Source organism: Balaenoptera physalus (assembly GCF_965194825.1).
Source record: "Balaenoptera physalus genome assembly, chromosome: 3".
Classification (NCBI taxonomy): domain Eukaryota; kingdom Metazoa; phylum Chordata; class Mammalia; order Artiodactyla; family Balaenopteridae; genus Balaenoptera; species Balaenoptera physalus.
In genome coordinates this window covers 30,163,504-30,182,108 of record NC_138890.1, presented here as the reverse complement: position 1 = coordinate 30,182,108, position 18,605 = coordinate 30,163,504, and the positions used below count along the sequence as shown (strand labels likewise).

The 18,605-nt window shown below is 46.2% G+C and overlaps 1 protein-coding gene across 15 annotated transcripts in view; it reads left to right on the top strand.

Moving 5' to 3' along the window:
• The window catches only part of TENM2 (teneurin transmembrane protein 2), a 591,699-nt gene that overhangs the window by 512,934 nt on the left and 60,160 nt on the right, over positions 1 to 18,605 (top strand). For 13 of the 15 annotated variants that reach the window (XM_082456392.1, XM_082456388.1, XM_082456394.1 and 10 more), the window contains 4 exons: positions 7,012 to 7,032; positions 9,986 to 10,218; positions 11,498 to 11,652; positions 12,973 to 13,847. In XM_082456392.1, coding sequence (XP_082312518.1) covers positions 7,012 to 7,032; positions 9,986 to 10,218; positions 11,498 to 11,652; positions 12,973 to 13,847 — 1,284 coding nt within the window. The remainder of the gene's footprint in view (positions 1 to 7,011; positions 7,033 to 9,985; positions 10,219 to 11,497; positions 11,653 to 12,972; positions 13,848 to 18,605) is intronic. The other 2 variants (XM_082456389.1, XM_082456390.1) reach the window with 1 other exon arrangement.

Below are 18,605 nucleotides of genomic sequence, written 5' to 3'. Positions count from 1 at the left end.
TCCCTGGGTAAATGGTGGCCGCATGCGGGGTTCTTCAGAGAATACAGATTCTGCGTGATGGGCTGAGGTTTAAAACCTAGGCCTGGAATCAGATAAGGACTAGGGGAAATGCTTTGTGTATCTATAAAACACTGCATGTGTATTTAGTACAGTTGTCGACACCTGCCTTACGGCAAAGGAGAAAGCCTTCAGTCATGGTGCTGGGGGTGGGACATGTGTAGCCGTATTGTATAAAGCCTTCACATGTGAATCTGATACATACCAAATAGTGAAAGGACCACTACTTTAAGCGGATGGTCCATTTCACGGGTTTCTAAAGTGGCACTTCTTAAAAATACAGATTCCTGGAGCCCACCCCCGGAGGCGCTGGTTCAGTAAGTCTAGAGAAGGGCCAAGGCATCTTTTCTCTTTGACAGGCTCTGTAGAAGATTCTGATGCACATCAAAGTTTAAGAACCTCTAACATTCATTTATTAATTCAGCCATTTATATTGAGCAACTCTATGTGCTAGCTCTCTATGTATTTTCTGGATCTGTGCACACTTACTAGGATCTGACTTAGAAGTACTGCATAGGCCTTGCTAGGTGACTTCTGGCCACCCCTTGGGAGATTCCTCCTGGCCATTGCTAGCTACTGAGTCTGAAGTCCAGGTCTCTGTGCTGGACAAAAGCTCTTTGAAGCTCTCTTTTCAGGAAAGTTGATTCCAGGCCCTCAAAGCTAGAGAGGGATCTGTAAGTAGAGGGAGAAATGCAGTCTATAAATAAGGGAAATAATTCATTCAACAAGGCCAATATATACGATGTGCAGAACTATCTGGCGAAGGGAAAAAAAACAAAACAAAACAAACAGGGGAACAAGCAAAGCCTCAGTTGTGTTTGTGGTCTGATAGGGAACTTCAAACTAAATCATGTGGACAAATTAAAAAATTTTCAAGAAGCACTAAATGCCATAAGGAAACTCTAACGGGGTAAGAAATAGGAACCGTGGTGGTGGGAAGGAGGGAGAAGGAAGCTTCGTAAGATAAAGTAGTCAGAGAAACCTCTCATACTAGGTGATATTTGAGGTGGGACCTGAATGATGAGATCAGCCACGTGGAGACCTGGGGAAGAGTATCCCAGGCAGAGAAAAGTTATGCAAAAGCCCCAATATCAGCAAATAGCCTGCTTACTTAAGGGACTGATGGAAGTCCAGTATGGACTTCTGAGAGTGTCTCAGAGTGGGGCAGAGAGGTAGATAGGGGACCAGTGCTTCAGGGTCTGAATGACCATGTCGACACGTGTGAATCGTATTCTGCTTTTAAATTTATTTTATTGAAGTATAGTTGATTTACTGTGTTGTGTTAATTTCTGCTGTACAGCAAAGTGATTCAGTTGTACATACATATGCATTCTTTTTCATTTTCTTTTCCATTATGTAATGCACAGCCATTGGAATTTGAAGTAGGAAGGGGGGTGGAGCTGACATGCTCTGATTTGCATTTTTTAAAGAGGACTCTGGCTTTTGGGTGAAGAATGGACTGTCGGGGTGTAAGACTACAGGGGAGCTGTAGCAATGGTCCAGGATTTGGGTGATGGTGAGATGGACTAGGGTGGTAGCGGGGGAGATGGGGAGCTTCCAATTGGGATATATTTTCGAAGTAAATCTGATAGGGATTGTGTTTATAGGGTGTAAAAAAAAATGAGGGAAATAAAGAGAGAGGAGAGAAGAATCAAGGGTGATGCTAGGATTTTGACCTGAGCAGCCAAATGGGCGGTGGTGTTTTCTGAGGCAGCTTCAGCTGCCAAGTGAAGGACTTGGAAGAAGTCACAGGCTGCACCTATGTTTTGTGTCTCTGAGGCCCCTCCTGGGGGAGGGATTAGTTCTCTGGCCACCAGAAAGTGATGCTGAGGAGCTGAGACTGTGCCGGGCACTGGGAGGGGTAAAAGGAGAGAAGAAAACCCAGCCCCACCCAAGAAGGTTCCAGCCTCAGTGATCAGTGATCCAGGAGGTGTTTACCAAGCATTAGGGTGGGTCAGGCCCGTGCTGAGCTCTGAGGGTCCAAAAGGGGATGAAACCCAGGCTCAAAGAGCACGCATTCGAGGGTGAGAGATGGGGACCTGGGCAAGGAAAGGCAATTCAAGCTGAGTGTTGTAGAAGAGCCAACAACCAACCATCATGGAAACACAGAGGGTGGGAGGCCATGGGGTAGAGTAAGAGGGTGTGATCACCGAAAGGCGAACAGTGAGAGGAAGAAGGGCGCAAAGTGGAAGAGGCTGGATAATCCTCAGGCTGTCAGAATGACAATCAGACAAGCCACCCTCCTAGAGCTCCCCAACTAGGTCCCTTGCCCAATACGTTTACTTCCTTTTTTACCCTAGTAAAGCATCTTCTTTGTAGGCATCCTCTGGGCAGTGGAGAGCCGTGAAAGCAGGCAGGGAAAGGGGTGGAGCTAGCGCTGGGCTTTTCCATGAGGGCTGCGTGATTTCATCTGGCATTTGTCACCCTCCACATCTGGCCCTTGCTTCTTTGTCACCTCTCTTCCTGCTCAGAGCCACATCAGCCCTTGCCTGCCCATCCCCGCCTTCACACCTTGACTCACTCTACTTAAAATACCTTCTCTACCTCATCTCCCTCATCAGTTCCATCTTTAAGACTGGGCTCTTCCATGAAGCCCAGTTTCCCCAGCAGAAATAATTCTCTCCCTCCCCTGGGCCACTTAACTCTAATTTTCCACAAAGGTGACACCATTGACTGCCTTGTGTTTTAGCTATTTCTGCAAGTCTATAGGGCCCCAGGGTGTGAACTTCTGTAGAGCCGGCACCTTTGACATCTTTGCCCCTTGATGCCCAGAGCGGTGCCTGGCCCACAGGAGGGGGTCAAGACATGTTGCTTGAGTTAAAGGGGACTAAGACCAGCTTCCACCCTTTGGCTGGAGTTTGTCCCGGATTCCACGTCTCTGAAGTTGCAGGGGCCACAACATCAATGGCACAAGCTAAGGGCCCACGTGGTGACATTGAGGACAGCTGCGGAGAAGTGTAACTGTCAATTTCCCTTCACGGCTGTGTGATTTTTTTTTAACCGCCTTTGGACTTGCTCTTGTTTTATCAGCCAGGTATCCAGGCGATTAGAAGTTAAGCTTTAACAAGAACACTGGTTTGATTCTTCTTTTCTTCCCACTACATACCTGAAAACAAAGGGATGTCAATCCCCTCTCTTCAAAACAGTAACCAGCAAAGGGCGGGGAGGTGGGGGGGCGTGGGCGGGCAGGGAGAGACCTGTCGTGCTTCTGTCTTTTCTCCATTGTGAGTTGGCAGCTGAATGATCCAGTTTCGGGAGTCGGTGCCCATCCCTGTCTCACTTACCCAACCCAGAGCTGAGCCTCCAAACCCGAATTTTATTTAAATGTTCGCTCTCCTTCTTCCTTGCTTCTTCCTTTGCCTATCCAAAACATGCAGGGGCAGAGTTCTATGTGCTTGAAAAACTTCTGATGGTAGAAGGAGCCTGATTCCTAGGTAAACCGGTTATCACCTGCCAGCTCCAATTCCACGGGCATTCAAAACATTTTCAACACCCACCTCCCCAGAAAGCCTGATACCCCACCTCTAGGAGCCCACTTCCCTTCTCATAACTATCACCCTCTTCAGATGGTCCTTGGAAAACCCAGGCCCTGGGGAGTAGAGTAAATCTGTCAGTCACTCACATCTTAGGGTGAACTTCGGTCAGCGAAAAAGCTTTCCTTTCTCCCCCATTTGAGACTATCTCAAGACCTGAACCCCAGTGTGAGGCAGTAAATGATAACGGACAGGACAGTGTCTCTCTGCCTTTTCTTAACTTGGCCCCTTTCCATAAACATAAGAATCTCACACTTTCCTTCATGTTTGAAATTCTAATTTTTTTTTCATTTTCCCATTATAAAATTATATTATGATATGAACTATGCTTTTTTTCCAACTAAAACACTTCCGCATGCTGAGATTCTGACGGTGCTATTGGGGTAGGTCAGCAGCATCATTGCACCAGGGAGGATGTTTAGGGGAGGGAATGGTCCAGCCCAAATGTGTGAGTGCTAGAGAGGGAAGTGACGCAAGAAAAGTGGGAGCCTAGGAAGGCGGGCAAGGGCAGCAGAAATTGAAAGTAAGCTTCACCAAAGGCCAGCTTTGCCTGAGAGTACAGCTCCAACAGACCCTGCTTAATGCCAACGTAGAAAGTTAGGGAGCAGAATGAGATTGTAGTCAGAGAGGAATGCTTTCTCTGTGAGGTCAGGGTATAAACATGGAGGTCAGGAAACAAAATAGAACACAGCACCTACCCAGAGTAACAATGCCAACAATGTTTCCGTAAAATTTTGGACAGTTCTTGGCACTGTGTTCAAAGCTCTTTCACCAAGGAGGTACCCAGGTTTCACGGGGCCTGAATCTTACGCAATTTTGGAATGAAACTATTATTTAGGATAAGAAAAGAAACCAAAACAAACTGCAAATTTTGAAAGTCTGACAATTAGTGCAAACATCACAAAATCCAGACAAATAACCTAAAATTTGTTGTTAATTAACTATTACACTTCCATGATATATGACTTCTCCATTGAGCACGCCACTTTCTGTAATGATGCTAGGTGAGTTGGCACAACAGGGCAGGAGGATTCCTGAAAGCCGTGAGTACCAGAATGGCTAGCGACCATCTAAAAGATGGTAGAAGGACCATGTATGAGCCGCATAAGCACATCCGCCTAAAACTGAACTACATGTATCTCAACTCACTTCTCCTTAGTTAGAACTAAAACATACAAACAAAAACTATGGCCGCTCCAACTCCACCCTGTTCTGTGGCACAGATAGAATTGAAATGAAAAGAGACAATAGTCTCAACTTATTGCAGCTCTGTGATTCTGAGCAGGACGTGAGGGGATTGGAACTCATCCAAGGAAGGGTCTGGCAGCGCTAAGGGAAGCAGCCTATTCCTTCCTCCACTCAAGAACCCATTTTTCCAGCCCTTACTCTCTCCAGGGCTCTCTACTAAGAATCAGCCGTATGGAAATGAGTCAGTCATGTCCAGATTTACTTACTCACTTCTGTTCACGATGAAGTTAGGAAGACAAGCACACACACATAAATCACAAGACAGCCTGCTGAGAGCTCCCTGAGACAAGCGGAGAAGGCTTGGAGAGACCCTGAAGGCTTTGCAGGGGAGTCATTGAGACTCCACAGTGTGAAGAGCTAATCCATCTCAATTCTCGAATCTGAGACACCACTTTTTCCTCAAAGGGTTGGTTTCTTTGAGGCCATGGACGCAAAGCCTAGGCCTGTCCCTTGTAAGTAGGGCACCTATGCTCTTCTGTTGGGTTGGCCCAAAAGTTCGTTTGGCTTTAAGAAAAATAAAAGACCTTTTTCATTTTCACCAAGAACTTTACTGAACAAAGGATCCATTAACTGAACGAACATTTTGGCCAACCCAATACATAGACTGACTCACTGGTGCTCTTATTTGGGTTTGTTGCCTGCTAAACACCCACTCTGCTAATGGCCTTGGTCTGGAATAGCGGTGACCTCAGCCCTTCTCCAAAGTTCAGATCTACATGATCATTTGGACTCTGCAGTCTCAGTGACTTAGTCCCCCCCTGCCTTCTCCTTCCCCCAACACAGATATTATATTAATCAACTTAAAGCAGATGTTCTTAGCAAAGAAGTAGGTCAGGTCAGCAGACCCAAATCCCAACCAGTCTTTTCACAAAATCTTGACTAAAAAAAAAAGTGGAATTGATATTGCAATAATTAAGAGCCAAATATGACTACCACTGGTGGCAGATAACATTTCACTTTCATTAAGCAATATAAAATAGATGCGAGAATTCCTGGCTGCCACCCTGACACGCCAGGCTTTGCAGAATGAATCTTAAATTGCACTATGTCAGTCAGAGCTCAGGAGTTATCAGCATCATTTAATTAACTTTTTTTTTTTTTTTGCAAAAACTAACATGTTGGAATAAAATATAAAAATGTAATCCCTGTGCAAACCCACCACTAATGATGGCCCCCGGCAGAGACCTGAGCTGCACCCAGGCAGGAATCAGGGCATTAAACCCTCTTTGTTCCTTCCCCGAAGCCTCCTCCCTTAGCTAGAAGGGAAAGAGGGGTCAGGGGTTTCTTCCACGTTGGCCTAGGAGTGGGGAGCACTTCTCTATTTAAGGCCCTAGCCTCTCTCCTCTTCTCCTTAACGCTCTTAAGATTCAGCCACTCTCCTGTTGAAACTGACGTGTATTTTTATTCTTAAAAGAAAACAGAAGCAACACTTTGACTAGTTTTCCGAAAAAGAATGTTAACTGGAGTCTTTGGCTCCAATTATGAGAGGATGGTATCGCCTGTGAGTTTCACTGATGGGTGTTATCTGTAAGAAAGAATGCATACTTGGGGGCCCACGCGTGCGAGGGAGATGGGCAGAGGGGAGGGGGCAAGGAACAGAGCGAGGAAATGGTTAAGACTCTCAGGGTTCAACAGGGTGTTTGGCAAATGCAATTGGCTGTGGGCAGGGCCACTCTCTCTCGGGTGGTACAGACTCTGTAATGCACCAATGACAAGTAGGTGGTACAGGCGTCACCACGCCCAAGGCGGATGTTCCAAAGGCGTCACAGCACTCTTGATGGCTGAGCTTGAATTTGGCTTCAGGATCCTTCCACTCCCGCCCTCCCAGCAGCCATTACCAATCGGTAGGTGTTGGCACTCAAGAGGTAACCTGTGTGCCATCCCTTCATTAGCCTGTTTCACCTGTTGCCACCTGTGTCACGTGATGCCACATTGCTGGTCAGAGAATTCAGGCATTCTTGTCTAGATTCTCCAATGGCCGGGAGGAATCCAGGGTCAGGGGAGCTTCCCAAATAATTGTGCTGGGAGCTGTCAGCTAGAAGGGAAAAAAAAAGAAAAAAGAGTGCCTTTTGGGGGGCCCCATTATACAAGAAACGAAAATGTTATCTTTGCTTTATCATCAATTCTTCCGCTAACTGTTTGTTCTTTTTCCTTCTGTTTTCCTTCTCTAAAGAAATAAAGAGTTTAAACATAGGTAAGATGAAGAAATCTTTCCCGTATAATTTGATATGGTTCGTTTGCTTCCTTGTGTTTGCTTTTTGTTTTGTGCTTTCTTGTGTAATGTTTTATATTTTTATGTACCAAATATAGTAACTTTTTTATGTGCTAATCGTGTGTTGTGGATATCATAAGCTTTAGCAATTATGAAATTCAGTCAAAAAGGAACCAAATAAGCTGACAGTAATTAGAATTTCCGGAAGATGCAAGTGCGAGGTAATGAACCCTCAGCAAACTTTCATCCCGACCGCTCAGTGCGGTCCATAATTGGGCTAAACAGTTGAGGCAAACTTCTAGCTTTTGTAAATGCTGGACTGGGTTCACAAAAGCTTTAATGAACTGGAAACGGGTCAAAAACTCATTTTCAAACTCCTTAATGATTTTTTTTTCCCCTGGATATAGGGTCACTTTAAAACAAAAACAAAAACAAGTTAATTGCCAATATGCTGGTCAGAATGAATCCAACAGTCAGGTGCACTGGAAATTGTCTTGGAATTCAATCACTTTTAAGTATCATGAAGGGTGTGGACCGAGTACTTTTTGTCTAAGTAGGCTTTGTCATTCAACTGCTCTGAGATTATCACCTAAACCATACTGGTCCAATTCACATATATGTGCATGTTGCTCTGGGGAGCTTCCTGTTACAACGTTAGGAAAACTCCAGGTTGCACTAAAATAGAAGAAAAGTGACCTTCTTTTTATTTGGAAGAGGAGGAAAAAAACAAAGCAATGTATTTTAATACTCAAGGGAATCCTTCTCTTCACTCCTTGAAATGAAATGTTGGCAGAGGCTCCTGCGTGATGTTAGGTCAAAATTAGACAAAGAATAAAGTTGTACAAGATCATCAAAGTCAGTGCAAAAGCCACGCGTAGGAGTCCTCTGCCTCCTCCATCTCAGGCACGCCCAAATTGGCTGGTTTTAGACACCCGCAATGGGCCAAATTTTTTAAAAAGCAGCAGTGCCCCGGAAGGACACCCCCTTCAAACGTCCAGACTCCATCTGACCTTTGCCGTAGCCCCAGTGTGAAAGCATGGCCATCCATCTCGCTGAGCTCCTCTGCAAGAATGTTGATGGAAATGAGTTATGAGGCCATGGGGAAGAATGGGCTCCCAGCAAGAACTGACCCCGCCCCCTCAACTGGCTGCTCTTCTGCCAGAGATTTTGAAAAGCCTCCTTGAATTGGGCTCCCTAGAAAGTCCAGAATTAATTATCTTGCTCACAGACAGGCACAGATGTGCAATGCCCTGATTCTTCTGATGATGGCACCAGCTCCTGTGTGGTCAGTAACAAAGTACAGCGTCTAATTAGAAAATGGCATGAATTTTTTCCCTTTCTGCCCTAATTTGTTTTGCATGTATGGATAGTCTCTCAAGACTTAGTAGCCCAAAAAAGAAGACGAAGGAAGGAAGGAAAGGAACCCAGGTAGCCTACTCTCCCAGACCTGTTATCTAGGCTGGAATTTTAGAAAGACCTTGACTTCTAGTTGGCATGTCTTAATAGCAACCTGAGGAGAGGCTGGAATTAAAGACGGTCTCGACGCACAAACTGTTCCTAAAAATGGCTTCCTTGTTCTTCCTTGACTCAGGGAAGAACCCAAATGGTGGTGTTTTCATTAGTAATTTACCAGCTACTGTCTACAGGACAGATGTATCCAACACTACCATCGCCCTCACCTTCCCTTCACCTTTCCCAGCTCCTCTCTTCCCATAATTCCAAACTACAGTTGAAAAATAACTAGAAAAAAAAAAAAAAAAAAAAGACCTGTGCTCGTTTTAGGCATGTGGCACCAAAACCTAGTCTCCCACACTAGGATAGAGAGGCGTCTGCTGCTTGCATCCTAGGGGCAGTGATACTGATCACCGATGTGGGAATAGCACGAGTACCCATTCTGGTCTCAACCTCCAGCCAGTGACAGACACTGCAGAGGGATGAAAATGTAGGGTTTGAGCCAAAAGGGACATGAGTGATGCTCTGATTTGACTTCTTTAATACCCCAATAAGGAATCTAGGACCCATCGTGGCCAAAAGACTTCCCTAGGTTCGCCAGCTGGGTCCAAGTTGAGTTTAGAGTTTCCTGCGTCTTAGTCCTGAGCCAAGTTTACAGATCTTACCCTGTCCTCGTCAGCAACACATAGGACAGCTGGACTCACAGCAGAGAAAGAGATCCAGGTCTCTGAGGCTTCACGCTCTCCTAATTCATTTCCCCCACCCTGAGGTATCTCTCTCCTAGTGTGTCTTAGGTCCTGGCAGATCCTGGGCCATGCCTGTGACCTCACTGTTTTACCCAAGATTTGAAAACTACATCTCCTTCCTTTACAGTTCAGATTCTGGACATGATATCGGCAAGATATCACATGTCATCACACAAGATACCAACTTTGTTCATATCCACACCGAGGAACAGTAGAGAAGATCTGAGGCTGAGGACTGGGGATGGCTCTGGGGAGCCTCCCATCACGAAGTTAGGAAAACTCCAGGTTGCCCCAGTATTCATGATCTAGTACCTTGGAGGCACTGAGGAAGCATAGATTAAAAAGAGGACATTGTCCCTTGGAAGTGTTCCTCAGCCCCACTTGCGAACATAGTAAACCCACGGGGGAAAGAAAGGAGGCTGGCACCCACAAAACACAAACACAAAAGCAGTATCAGAGTGAGATCTTGCGCAACAGCTAAATGAAGCAATGGTATTCTAGCATGAAGGGAAGCGATGAATTCTCTGATAGCGTGAGGAGCTTAAGTCCAATTAGAAGCAGCTAAGAGCCATGATATGTTAGAACACTAACTTATTACGTTAGATTCTTTCCAGTTCACTAAAGTGGAAAGGCAGCGGAGGTGGGTAGAGTCTTGCTGGGATCTCTGTCATCTCTTTGACCCAGGAGGCCAGCTGCATAGCCCCTTCTCATTCCTCTGTGTGCTTCTTCTCCTAAAGCAACAACCCAGCACACAAGTACTATCTGGCGGTGGACCCCGTGTCCGGCTCTCTCTACGTGTCTGACACCAACAGTCGGCGAATCTACCGAGTCAAGTCTCTGAGCGGAGCTAAGGACCTGGCTGGGAATTCAGAAGTCGTGGCAGGGACGGGAGAGCAATGCTTGCCCTTCGACGAAGCCCGCTGCGGGGATGGAGGCAAGGCTGTGGATGCCACCCTGATGAGCCCTCGAGGTAAAGGCTGCAGAGGCAGAAAGCCCTTCCCCAAAGAGAGCTTGCCACATGCATGGCTCCCTCCCTGTTGGAACTGAACTAAGCCCAGGCAGTCCCAAACGCAGCTTCCCCTAGAATAATTTAACTCTGCTAGATGGCTCTGGTGTGTGGGTGAAATGTTTCTTAAAGAAACCGGATTTATTTATTTGAAGTAAACTTCATCACCCGCAAATGTCTTTAGGCTACAAATGGAAAGTGGGGTGGATTGCTCCTGGAGATTGCTGGCTGCCGCCAGTCACAGAGAGTCAGAAGGAAATGTTCGCTTTCTGCGAGCCAGAGTGCCAGCTGTGTGGGCTGCAGACAGAACAGAGCCCGGTAGGAGGGCCTCCAACCACTCCGCAGCTGTTGTGTTAGATAATAGTGTACCTAAAGTCAAAAGCACAGTACCTGACATTTTGCAAATGCCCCATAATGGTAGCAATTAAGAACGGGTATCATTTCCAAGGGCCTGGATTTGGTGGGGGGTGGGGGGGAGCGGTTCTTGGCCCTGATGGATCTCTGTTTGAAAAGGACTAACTGAAGGTTAAGGGCATGTTAAAAGAAAAAAAAAAGAAAGAAAGAAGGTTAAGGACCTGTCATTTGAAGGTCCAGTTCTTGTTAGCATTTTTAGCTATGCTGAAAGCACACAGCAGCATGAAATAAGGATGGGGAGCCTTGGGCTTGCACACTGGGGTGAAAATGCAAAAGCAATAGAAGCTGCTGTCTGCCTCTTACCAAGGGAGTGCTAGGACCAGCATTCCCCCCGGAGTATCGATGGAGTCAAGGCGTCATTGGGAATACGTCCTGGAGGATATATGTTGACTTAGGAGTTTGTAACTGCAAGGGTCGTTGTTTCCCAGCCTTATTGTTGCAGTCAGTTGTGAAGGGTATTCAAGTAATTTACTACCAATAATTTTTTAAGCAGTGAACTTGGGAAATAACATCTTTTCTAAAAAGAGCAGATGCAAAATGATCTCCCCATTCCCTCATTTGCAGCCTCAGTTCATTTACAGCCCAAGCTTCATTCTTTGGCTGCGTGGTGAAGCAGCCAGCGCCCCAGGAATTTGGCAGATCTAGCACAGTGCCCCTGAGAGAGGGTATCACCTTAAAAGATTGAGAGCCGCAGCTCTCAGTGTGCTACTCCAGTCAGGTCCCTAATCCAAGAAGGTAATGCCCGGTAGGGCATCCCTACCCCCAACCCCATCCTACCAGCCCTGCTCTTTGCCAAGAGACGCATTCCCACTGTTTTTGTCTTGCTCAGGTATTGCAGTTGACAAGAACGGGCTCATGTACTTTGTCGACGCCACCATGATCCGCAAGGTTGACCAGAATGGAATCATCTCCACCTTGCTGGGCTCCAATGACCTCACTGCTGTCCGGCCACTGAGCTGTGACTCCAGCATGGACGTGGCCCAGGTGGGACTCTCTCTCTCTCTCTCTCATTTCTCATCACTATGCCACACCTGGTTCTGAGCCTGAAGTTCTCACCTGGGGCCTGTTTGGGTTGGAAGTGCAGTGGGAGGAGGAGATATAGATACCGATCCCAGGTTTGTTTGCAGAAGGCTTAAGATGAACTAGACAGCAGGATGGAACGGGACATGTCAGATAGAAATGAGAGAGAAGTAGAAAAAGAGAATGGGAGAGGGAAATTCTGCTCAGAAGAGTGGAGCTGGTGACACACTCCAGCCGTGGCAGATTACAGGGTAGGAGTTACTGTGTAATTACCTTTCTTCTTCATCATTATCGCAGGTTTGAGAATGTACCATACAGTATTACGTGTCAATCAGAACTTCCCTGTTAATCTGAAATGATTGCACCCTCACTATATAAACCTTTACTTTGCACAGTAGTGACTAAAGCAGATCCCTCTGTGATGTTCCCCCAAGTGACAGTCTTTTAGTCCAGGTTCTGACCTGTTGGCAGAGAACAGAGACTCACTCAAATGTACCACAGGAGAAACGGGACTTCATACTTCTTTTTTTAAATTTTTATTGGAGTATAGTTGATTTACAGAAACGGGACTTGAATATAAGGGTCTTCAAACAACCTGGAGTCTATGTTTACTCTTCCAAAAGGGCCTTTTCCACCCTCGGTCAACTTCATTAATTTCAGCTCAAGTTCCTCAACTAACTGACCACTAGTTACTGAGGTTTTCATTTCAGATTCTGCAGAGAAGGGACGTGTTTGGTCCAGTTCACTTTTTCAAGCAAACACTCAGGTTGTAGTTCGCTGGCCAGCCCGTGCATTGGCTGCCCTTGGGTCAGGGACACCTTCTAAACCGCGTGGCTCCTTGTCGTGAATCAGATAAAGATGCCTCCTCTAAATGAACCTAGCCTCCTCAGGCCCACAGCTTGGTGAGCGGAGTATGGGCTGCATTACACTAGCCCTCTGTGCTGTGAACCACCTGACTGTATGTGATGACTCTGACCCTGGTCCAATTATCTGGGGCTGTCAAGAGCATCATGGGTAGAACTGGTGACCTACTCTAGCCACAGCAGGTGACGGAGCAGGAGATGTCTGTTCCAAGTTACTTCTTTGCTATCGCACACACCCAGCACAGGCAGTGAGCAAGTGGTTCCATGATGGGCGCGTCTCGTACAGTGTGTTAGTTAAAAAAAAAAAAAAAAAAAGTAAGTCTTTTCTCCCAGTTGCATAAAATCAATAGACGTGCCCTGCGCGGTTAAACACTGAGCACGTTAGAGGCTGTTCTTGAATTTGGTGCCATATCATCCACAGGTTCGGCTGGAATGGCCAACAGACCTTGCCATCAACCCCATGGACAACTCCCTGTATGTTCTAGAGAACAACGTCATCCTTCGCATCACCGAGAACCACCAAGTCAGCATCATTGCGGGACGCCCCATGCACTGCCAGGTTCCTGGCATTGACTACTCGCTCAGCAAACTAGCCATTCACTCTGCTCTGGAGTCAGCCAGTGCCATTGCCCTCTCTCACACTGGGGTCCTCTATATCACCGAGACAGACGAGAAGAAGATTAACCGTCTACGCCAGGTAACAACCAATGGGGAGATCTGCCTCTTAGCAGGGGCGGCCTCCGACTGCGACTGCAAAAACGATGTCAATTGCAACTGCTACTCAGGAGATGATGCCTACGCGACTGATGCCGTCTTGAACTCCCCGTCATCCTTAGCTGTAGCTCCCGATGGTACCATCTACGTCGCAGACCTCGGAAATATTCGGATCAGGGCGGTCAGCAAGAACAAGCCCGTTCTGAACGCTTTCAACCAGTATGAGGCTGCCTCCCCCGGAGAACAAGAGTTGTACGTCTTCAACGCCGACGGCATCCACCAGTACACTGTGAGCCTGGTGACGGGGGAGTACTTGTACAATTTCACGTATGGTGCCGACAATGATGTCACTGAGTTAATTGACAATAATGGAAATTCCCTGAAGATCCGTCGGGACAGCAGTGGCATGCCCCGCCACCTTCTCATGCCTGACCACCAGATCATCACTCTCACGGTGGGCACCAATGGAGGTCTCAAAGTCGTGTCCACGCAGAACTTGGAGCTTGGCCTCATGACCTACGATGGGAACACTGGCCTCCTAGCCACCAAGAGTGATGAAACCGGATGGACGACTTTCTATGAGTAAGTAGGTTTTTTAAGTGGTTCCTAAGAATACTCACCCTACCCTCGCTGGCATCAGGACTGGCCGTCCGTGTAGCTTTTAGAGTTGTTTACTCGTGTTGTCTTCCTAACTTGAACGCCCCAGGATACTCCTGTCCCCTGACTCCTAAATGATTTGCACTATTGGGTGTCTGGTGTTGAACATCCCCCCTACAAGAGTTGGGAATGCCTGTTGCCTGCTTGCCATTCCAATTTCAGGATATTGGACACGCACAGCGCCTGAGAGATCAAGTGTTGATTAACTTTGCTGATTATTCATGTTTGCCATGGGTGCAGAAATTAGAAACTAAAAGGCAAGATCCTGGTGGGGCTCCTGTAATTTGCCGATAGGTGCAGCAACACACTTGATTGCACAGACAGGTAGATAAACTCTGAATTTCCTCTTTAGCAGAAGCAGATCAATACAGATAAAGTGCTAGGTATATTAAAAGATGTGAGAGCTGGGCATATTTCCCCTAACAATTATCTCATACTTGATAGTCCCGCTGTTTGTTTTCCCAAAAAGCTGTTTTCCCTCGCTCCTACAGGCGGTTCTTGGTCCAGCTGCCTGCTGCTGCAGGTATTAACCAGTGGGATGCTGGCGGGAGGAAATTGCTAAGGCATGATTCGCTGGCTGAGACAGGGATGGAATTTATAAGTATCTGGCTCTCTTTGTTGGTGAAGGATCCGGTTAACCACTCTATATTTGGAGTCGTTGCTTGCTTTCCGTCTAGCTGCTGCTGCCAGCTGAGAATTTAGTGAGTTGGCAAGGTGTTGTCACAGAAGGAAAGAGGGACAGGGGAGAGAACAGAAGACCTCATTGTTGATCGGTTTTACTTTCAGGGATGTGCACTTCCTGTTTGCATTCCGAAGGGTTTGGGAGAATGTAAAGGAAGCTGTTGCCACCTCCTGGAAACTGGCTGCACTGCAGAATTGCTTGCCCTTGCTCTCCTTCCTTCTTTGGGCCAAGCTGTCTTTCTCAGACTTCTGAAGCACCCTAATATCCTTCAGACCCTGGGACTTGATCACACTTTACCAGCCAGTGACTCTGTCCCTGAAGGCACCATCTAAGTGCCGTCTTTAGCTCTCACACCAAGTTAGGCTAAAGCTACATTTTAACCCAAACGCCTCCTAGATTCTCATCTTCTCTTCCGGAAGTTGCACCTGAAGACCCAGTGCATTTCAGAGAGAATTGGTGTCACTCTCAGGAGGCCAGTCTGAAGTAGGCCTGACTTAAGAGGCTGTAGTAACAAAGTTCATTCAGACTGAGGTGCATCCTGAGACAGGAACTCTACCTGGGAGAGTATTTTCCAGAAGGGGCCCCTAGCTGAATGAAAACAAGGTTAAGGTTTTGTTTGGTTGGTTTTTTCTCTAATGTTCGTTCAGAAGTTACATGGAAGCATAATATTTTTCTCTCTTGATATGAAGAGCTGCTTTTTTTTCCATACGGTTGAGTTGGTAAATTATCATACGTTCTCCATTGTAGGGGTTCAATGCGTATGGCTTTCTTGGCCTCCTAAAAAAGATGGTAATTTCTTTCTGTTTTGTGGTATTTTTTACACATGGTCAGCAAGTTGGTCGTTTAAAAATCAGAGACAGACTCTACTTCCCGTGGGGACTGCAGTAGCCTTAGCGAAAACTTTTGAGAAAGGAGTTAAGAGTGATGGACAAAACCACACAGAGGCCTTGGGGCTCTTAGAAAACAATCTGTCCTTCAGTGAGTGCTTGTAAGCACACCTTCCTTCTGCATAGTGCTTTATAGGTAGAGAAGCCTTTCGTCTGCCCATCCGTCACAACGACCTTCTAAGTACAGGTGTGATTATCCTCATTTTATGGATAAAGAAATTGAGGCTCAGAGACGTGAAGCCACCACCACCCCATCACCCCGGCCCCCAAGGCCACACAGAGAGTCAGTGGCGCAGCAGGACTCAAATCCAGATCTCCAAGTCTCGCGTTCTTTGCGTGACACACCTGTGTCCTGAAGCGGGGCTGTGAGTAGAATTGGGAACTCCTGCCTTCCTTTGGATTCCAAAAGGGAACTCACCTGTCCCAAAAGTTGGGGGAAGGTACAACCCCAAAAGACAAATTCCTCATTGACTCTGGGAGCGGGAGAGAAAGGTGAGGAAAAATAACCCTATTGAATTATCCTGGCCCTATTCGATGGTCAGTCGGTTTCAGAAAGTTCCAGGAAGCCCCAGCCTTGGAATTTAACTTTCCCCAGATGTAGGCCACTGGGTCCTGATAGAAGATGTAGCCTGGTCTGGGTATATCTCTGAGAGAACACAGGTTTTCACAGCCTTCCCCAGAAGACAGCACAGTATACCAGAAAGTTCCCGGATCTTGGAGTCAGGAAGACAAGGATATGAATGCCATATACTTACTTATTGACTTTGGACAAGTTACTTAACCTCTCTGAGCCTCAATGTCCATACATCTGTCAAGTGGGGATAATAATGCAAACCGTATAGGGGCACTGTGACAATTCACTGAGATGATATATTGATACTTTTAGAAATTAGCAAAGCACCTGGCATATAGAAATTCAACGAAGGGTAGATGCTAATGGGATTGAGAGAAGCAACTGATTTATCACACCTCTATCTCCATCCCACCCCCTCAGATTCCAAACAACCAATTGCATAGTGGATACAGGAGTCAGGTAGATGGAGATTCATTTTGGAGAAGCAGAATTGAAGAATGCAGTTTTCACATTTGGTCTTTCCTTACTACTCCGCTTTGAATTTATCCCGCTCTCTCCCCATGCCCCCGTACTTCTGCCCCGCCCCCATCCCCTGCCTGGGCAGAGCCTGCCTTAGTAAACCTGGGGCCCAGAGGAACAGAAAACACGTCACCCTCAAGGACAGGCCCTCCAGAAGAGAGAAACTGTAAAGGGCTATTCCAGTCCTGAGCAACTCCTCCCAACCAAGCAACTGGGGAAGGAGTGAATATCGGATCAGAGGGAGGGAGGGAGGGAGGGAGGGATGGAAGTTGCCTTTCCATGGAGTAGGGTTCAAGAGTTACTTCCTAGAATAAGCAGGCATTGCAATTCAAGGAGCCTGGAATGGGTCCCTTTAACTGTTACCTTTCTCCCACCTCCTCTTTGTGTTGGAAACTGCCTCACGGAGAGCTTGGCAGGAATGGAGCAGACATGGGAACGCCTTCTGGAAGTTCTGTGGTGTCTGTCTGCTAAGTTCTCAGACTGGGGGGGAGAGGCCTGTATTCCTGACAGTCGCAGGACTGTACTTAAAATTACAACCACCACTACACGTGCTCTCTCTTCTCCCACCTTGATTTTAATCCTTTCCACCTGTCACCATCTGACATACTCTATATATTTGTATTAATTTTTATTGGAGTATAGTTGCTTTACAATGTTGTGCTAGTTTCTGCTGTACAGCAAAGTGAATCAGCTCTACGTATACATATATTCCCTCTTTTTTTGGATTTCCTTCCCATTTAGGTCACCACAGAGCACTGAGTAGAGTTCTCTGTGCTGTACAGTAGGTTCTCATTAGTTATCTCTTTTATACCTAGTAGCAATAGTGTGTGACATACACTATAGTTTAGACTTCAGTTTATTTTGACTCTCTCCATCTAGCTTGCACACATCATGATGGCAAGGATTTTCATCCATTTTGTTCCTAGCCATGTCCCCAGAGCCTTGAACAGTGCCTGGCACATAGTAGGAACTCAGTGAATAGACGTTGAAGAAATGAGTCAGACGCAGCCTCCAGCCCCACATGAGTCAAGGCAGGACTGGTTCCACTGGGTCGCCGTGAGGTCCCATTACTGGAACTCATAACTAACTCCTTGCCAGGATGTGCAGACTTATTTGCAAAGAGACCTGAATCTGGAGATACTCACTCCACGGGTATCGGAAGCGGAATCTTCCTTGAAAGTTAAAGAAGACCTATTTTCTCCCTCTGGCCACTGAGAGTCTGGTCTCAACCCCAATCCGCTCTTCCCCAAAAGTAGAATCTCCAGTTCCTACTGTTTATCTCACAATGAAGCGCAGCAATCTATACGTTGTAGGTGTCCAGGTAATACAGTGGATTGGAATTAAATCGCTGCCTGGGGCTCCTAGAATACACTCCTCACATTGTCCCTACTTGGCAGCAAGAGTTGGGGACACTAAGCACCCTTTATCAATACACGTAGAATTATTTAATTTTCTTATTAATTGAGGTAAAATTAACATATAACATTATATTAGTTTCGGGTACAACAGAATGATTCAGTATTTGTATATATTGTGAAATGATCACCACAGTAAGTCTAGTTAACGTCTGTCACCATATAGTTACAAAAAGTCTTACTTGTGATGAGAACTTTCAGGTTCCACTCTCTTAGCAACTTTCAGATAGGTAATACAGTATTATTAACTATAGTTACCGTGCTGTATATTACATCCCCATGACTTATTTATTTTATAACTGAAAATCTGTACCTTTTAAAATTTATTTTATTGACGTATAGGTGATTTACAACATTGTGTTAATTTCTGCTGTACAACAAAGTGATTCAGTTTTACATACATATATATATTCTTTTCCATAATGGTTTATCACAGGATATTGAATATAGTTTCCTGTGCTATACAGTAGGACCTTGTTGTTTATCCATCCTATATATAACAGTTTGCATCTGCTAATCCCAAACTCCCAATCCATCCCTCCCCCACCCAACCTTCCCCTTGGCAACCACAAGTATGCTCTCCAGGTCTACGAGTCTGTTTCTGTT